This window comes from Triticum dicoccoides, chromosome 2B (assembly GCF_002162155.2).
Source record: "Triticum dicoccoides isolate Atlit2015 ecotype Zavitan chromosome 2B, WEW_v2.0, whole genome shotgun sequence".
NCBI classification, from domain to species: domain Eukaryota; kingdom Viridiplantae; phylum Streptophyta; class Magnoliopsida; order Poales; family Poaceae; genus Triticum; species Triticum dicoccoides.
The window spans coordinates 55,097,935-55,102,966 of NC_041383.1; the positions used below are offsets into that span (position 1 = coordinate 55,097,935).

The following is a 5,032-nucleotide window of genomic DNA, read 5'->3' on the forward strand; positions in this document are numbered from 1 at the left end:
CCGCCGCCACCGACGACCACTCCCCAGGTACCTCCCGCGTCCATCCCTCTTCCTCCTTCCTCCTCCTCTCCTCTCCCCCGACCGACGAGAGGAGCAGCTGCGCGCGCACGCGGGACCTGCCGCCAGTCTCGCGTCTGCCCGCTCCCCACCCTCTGCTCCGACTCCGATGCGGGTTAATCAATTTCGCTCTCCAATCCAGACCCCATGTGGGAGATCCTCGTCTCCGATGACGACGCCGGCCGCGTCATCGGCAAGACCATCACGCTCGAGGTCGAGAGTAGCGACACCATCGACAATGTCAAGGCCAAGATCCAGGACAAGGAGGGCCAGTCACTTCTCTGCTTCTCTTCTTTGCAAAGATCTCTTCTTTAGCCATGGCCGACCGTCCGTTGAGCTTTTCTGATTCTGGCTTGTCGTCGTCGTGCAGGGATCCCGCCGGACCAGCAGCGGCTGATCTTCGCGGGGAAGCAGCTGGAGGACGGGCGCACGCTGGCCGACTACAACATCCAGAAGGAGCCGACGCTGCACCTCGTGCTCCGCCTGCGCGGGGGCATCATCGAGCCCTCGCTCCAGGCCCTCGCCCGCAATTAGATTCGTTGACACAATCTTGGATTTGTCAACGCTTCACTCCATTTGTTGACACAATCTTGGATTTGTCAACGCTTCACTCCATTTGAGTAATGACTTGAAGCACAGTGGGAGGGGCCAGCACCCGTTTACATGCCACAAGACGAGACACGTTGCCCGGGTCTCTGGGCAAAATGTCCAAGATGCTACAGTAGCGCCATGGAAGGAGTTGCAATAGTCAAGTGATCCAAGGAAGCCTAGAGCTCGAGAGATCGGTCAAGATTTAAAAGATGTTGCAGGTGTTAAGTGTCGTGGATGCCCTCAAGATTGTAAACTATATGAAACGCATACCTTGAATTTTTTATTTAGATTGCTATCGAGTAATACACGTAATGCATTTACCAATCAAATATAATACTCCCTCCAATCCATATTAATTGTCACACAAATGGATGTATTTAGCACTAAAATACGTCTAGGTACATCCGTTTGAGCGACAACTAATATGGATAGGAAGGAGTATATTATGTGAAGTGCATCTAGTGAGTAGTACTAACTCCGTCCTGGTTTATTAGCCTCCTTCATATTTTGTGTCAAATTTTAATCCTATATTTAACTAACAAAGCGTTAACACATGTCAAAAAAATTATATTGTTGGATTTGTATTTGAACATAGTTTCCATGGTATGATTTTTTAATGACATGCATTGACATTTTGTTAGTTGAATCGGTGATCAAAAAAATTGACTCTAAATACAAAGAGGACCAATAAATCAGGACGGAGGTAGTACAACCTATTACTCCACACCTAACAAGAATTTAACATGAACATGACGCAAATGGTTACAACAATAGACGAAGTAGATGAATCTAAAATAAATCTGCCTAGTTGTTTTGCACTAAAGCCTGGTATCACATTTCAACAACAAAGAAATGGAAAGATCACCTGCGTAAATTCAGCCGCAGCCTAAGAGATTATCAAAAATTACAAATGGCAATTCAGATAATAAAAGAGAAATAGTGGGAACATGTAATGTTGAATTGGCGGTCTTCCAAAGTAGGAAGGTGAAGAAAAGCTCAATAGTTACAGACAAAGTCAAAACCAATCAATATTTTGGGGACAACTCTAGATAGATGGAATGCATAAGGTTAGGAATCAAAAGAAGATTGTTCTATCACCACCCCCAAAACATTTAGTACGGAGCCCGCCCAGCGACGACCCGAACAAGAAGTTCGAGGAGCCGCCCGAGCCGGACCTCGACGCTCTCCTCCCACATGGGGAACAAGCAACATCCATGGTTGTCATCTGCAGGATGAGGGACTACCAACCCGCACAGCCATAGTAGGCGATAGGCGGATGGAGAACCGACCAACGGTGCATCCCGGTACCACACAAGTCAGCACCTCATCAAGGAGCACCTAGGACAATCGGGGCACCGTCCGACACCATGCAGTGAAGCCTCCAGGACACTAAGGCACTACCTAGCACCAAATAGAGTGCTAGCCCGCTCACCAGAACGACAGCTGCACGCAAAGGCCTAAGGGGCGCGCTGCCACCGAGTAGGATGGCAGTTTTGCCCATGGGTATGGGTACCCACGGGTACCCTACCCAAAAACAATGGGCATGGGAAAGACTTGGAGAGATTTTTTACCCACGGGTAATGGGTATCCGTACCCGTAAAATATATGGGTAGGTTATGGGTATGAAATTATGCCATGGGTAACCCAGTGGATACCCGAAAAAAGTTAATAATGAATATAGCTCCTATGATATGCTGGGTCAACATCCAACTCCTAAGGCCCACCCTAAGCCTCGTATTTGTTAAACTGGCCATAGCTCATAGGCCCGTAATCACCTACTTGCCACTACTCCTACGTCATGTGACTTCGAAAAGATGAAATCTCGACTCTTTGCTACTGGACTCATGTCTTGTTTTCAATCCGACGATCCCTCATTCCCACCACCACCTCCAACGGTGTCGGGCGTCCACCAACTCCCACTCATACTCCCTTGATGCCTCCATCAGCCCGCCCACTGGAGGAGACCATGTCTCTGCTCTACTACTCACCCATCATCACTTGAATTTTAAACTCGTTTCTCTACATTTAAAAAATTTAAATGCTACATATTGTACCAAGTGGATACCCATTGGGTATAGGATACCTGATAGGTATGGGCATGGGTGCCAAGAGTATTGAAATGGATGGGTATAGAAAATTTCTGTGGGTATGGGTTTGGGCAGAAAGAGGTTGTACCCACCCATACCCTATCCATTGCATCCCTAAGATAGAAGATGAGCACCACCTATCAGATCTGAGTCGAACCTATCAGATCCGACCACATACAACAGCACCATGTCAATACTTTACTTTTTAACAAGACAACTTAATGCTAACCATTGGGTTGTTGCATTTATTCCTTATATCGAGGGTAGTTTTCTGCTCTCAGATATCACAAGAGAAAATAGAAACATTGATTCCCTAACAAGTTTTGCCGAGTTTACATGATCCTTGCAAAATCATGCTCAATATAGTCAACCGATGGCGGAACACCTGATCAAACCACACTATCCAGCAATGAATGATGATGATTTGTTCATCATCATATTCTAAAACAAAAGCACAACTGTAAGTGGAGACATTCATGGTACATGAGAAGACTCAAACCTTCTACCTTTTGGTGTACTCCAATATCTCATACTCTATTAAATATATGGAGGAATATATTTATCCAGTTAATTCACTACATCAGAGGCAATGCGAACATTTTAGATGTGCTTCGTATTTATACTACTAGGATAACTAGTATAGATAGGACAGTCATATGATTTTGATGAACCTAATAATTTTGTCATGCATAAGGGACGGTCATTCATCAAGAACAGTCATATAGCTTCTATGCTTAATCCACTAGCAAATGAGTGCATTCCATGCAAGAAAAAAAACTACGAAATAAAAGAAGAGGCCTGCCAATGTTGTGTTCAAGATAGAAAATAACAGGCTCGTGCCATATAACAATGCATCATTCACTCGAACCATTGATCATGCTTAACTGGTCAAGCGTCATGTGCATGGTTTTCTACACACAAACACGGGGTTTTTTGCGGGGATAAACGCAAGACATTTAGCCCTCTGGATAGTTCAGATTGTTATGAAAAGCAAGCAATCAGTCCAAAGGAATATTTCTCTTGTATAGCTACAGCTCTAATTAGCTTTTTTTGCGGGCCAGCTATAACGAGCTCACGCAGAATAAGTTTAAATATATTTCGCCCTTATAGAAATGATAGGGAATTCCCCCATGCAATCTACTTACACAAATATTACATTTTTTGACAACATTGTACGAGAAAAATGTGTACAAATCAATTAATTTTGTGTAGAGTTAAGGAGATTATGATGGCATTAGTAGACATAGGAATTGTACACCTTTCCTCCGTGCATCAGTTGAGGTCCTCTCTCAGGAAGACTTCTTCACATTAGTTGAACTGCTCGCCAATTGATCTGCAGACAACAACTGATAACGCGGATACTGGATAATCCACTAGCCATCACATATGCGAGTGTAACATGTTATTTTCTCGTGCTCAAGTATGATTTTGTTATGTTGTGGCTGGCCCGACATGTCCATGCAGTGGCGGAGACAAGCCTAGGGCAGTTGGGGCTATAGCCCTAGGCGTAATACCAATATCCTTTGTAATTCCTTTTCATACACAACATATAAAACCACTAGAGTGTATCACTCAAGCTAGCTTAGCCCTAGGCGTAATCTCATGCTAGCTTCGCCACTGTGTCCATGTCGCTTGACTAGCCTATCACGTAATTTTGCAACATAAGCATTATTTTGTTATACTCCAATATCTTATACTCGACATATATAGTATGTGGAGAAAAAGTGAATCCACTTCATAACTCTCAACGACAGTGGAAAGTTGAGAATCAGTCAAAGCTTGAGTAGAGCCTAGGATAACTATCAGTCATATATGTTTTGTGAACTAATTAACTAACTCTATCGTGCACAACAAGGGCAGCCATATATTTTTAGGCGCTACCAATTGGTGGTGGTGCATGTGTATAGCATGCATGAGATTGGCACAACAAAACTATAAACTAAAGGAAATAGCCCGTGGCGTGTTGAAGATGCAAATTGACGTACTATAAACCTTGCATCACTCTATGTATTGTACATATAAGAGTATTCTAGTTTGAACAGGGTATTAGTGACACGGTGACACGTTGAACCACATTTTAGTTCGTGTGACACTATAATACACCCATATTTCGGGTACGAACTATATTTTAGCAATTGAGGAGGTCTGACAGATCATTTGGATGGGAAATGTTTGGATGAAATCAGGAGGTCTGATAGATCATTTGGATGTGAGAAAATCGTCTGTTATGTGTTTGAGCATGCAATATTTGCTTAACATGAACACTTTTAGTTTGTGCTCATGTTGTATCTCAGTTT

General features: G+C 43.7%; 1 protein-coding gene across 1 annotated transcript; it reads left to right on the forward strand.

The window, feature by feature from the left end:
* The first annotated feature begins 204 nt into the window (after nucleotides 1-204).
* Nucleotides 205-591, forward strand: LOC119360429 (ubiquitin). The gene is made up of 2 exons (XM_037626071.1): nucleotides 205-325; nucleotides 428-591. Exons 1-2 carry the CDS (start codon nucleotides 205-207, stop codon nucleotides 589-591), a joined length of 285 nt encoding a protein of 94 aa, XP_037481968.1.
* Nucleotides 592-5,032: the final 4,441 nt, after the last annotated feature.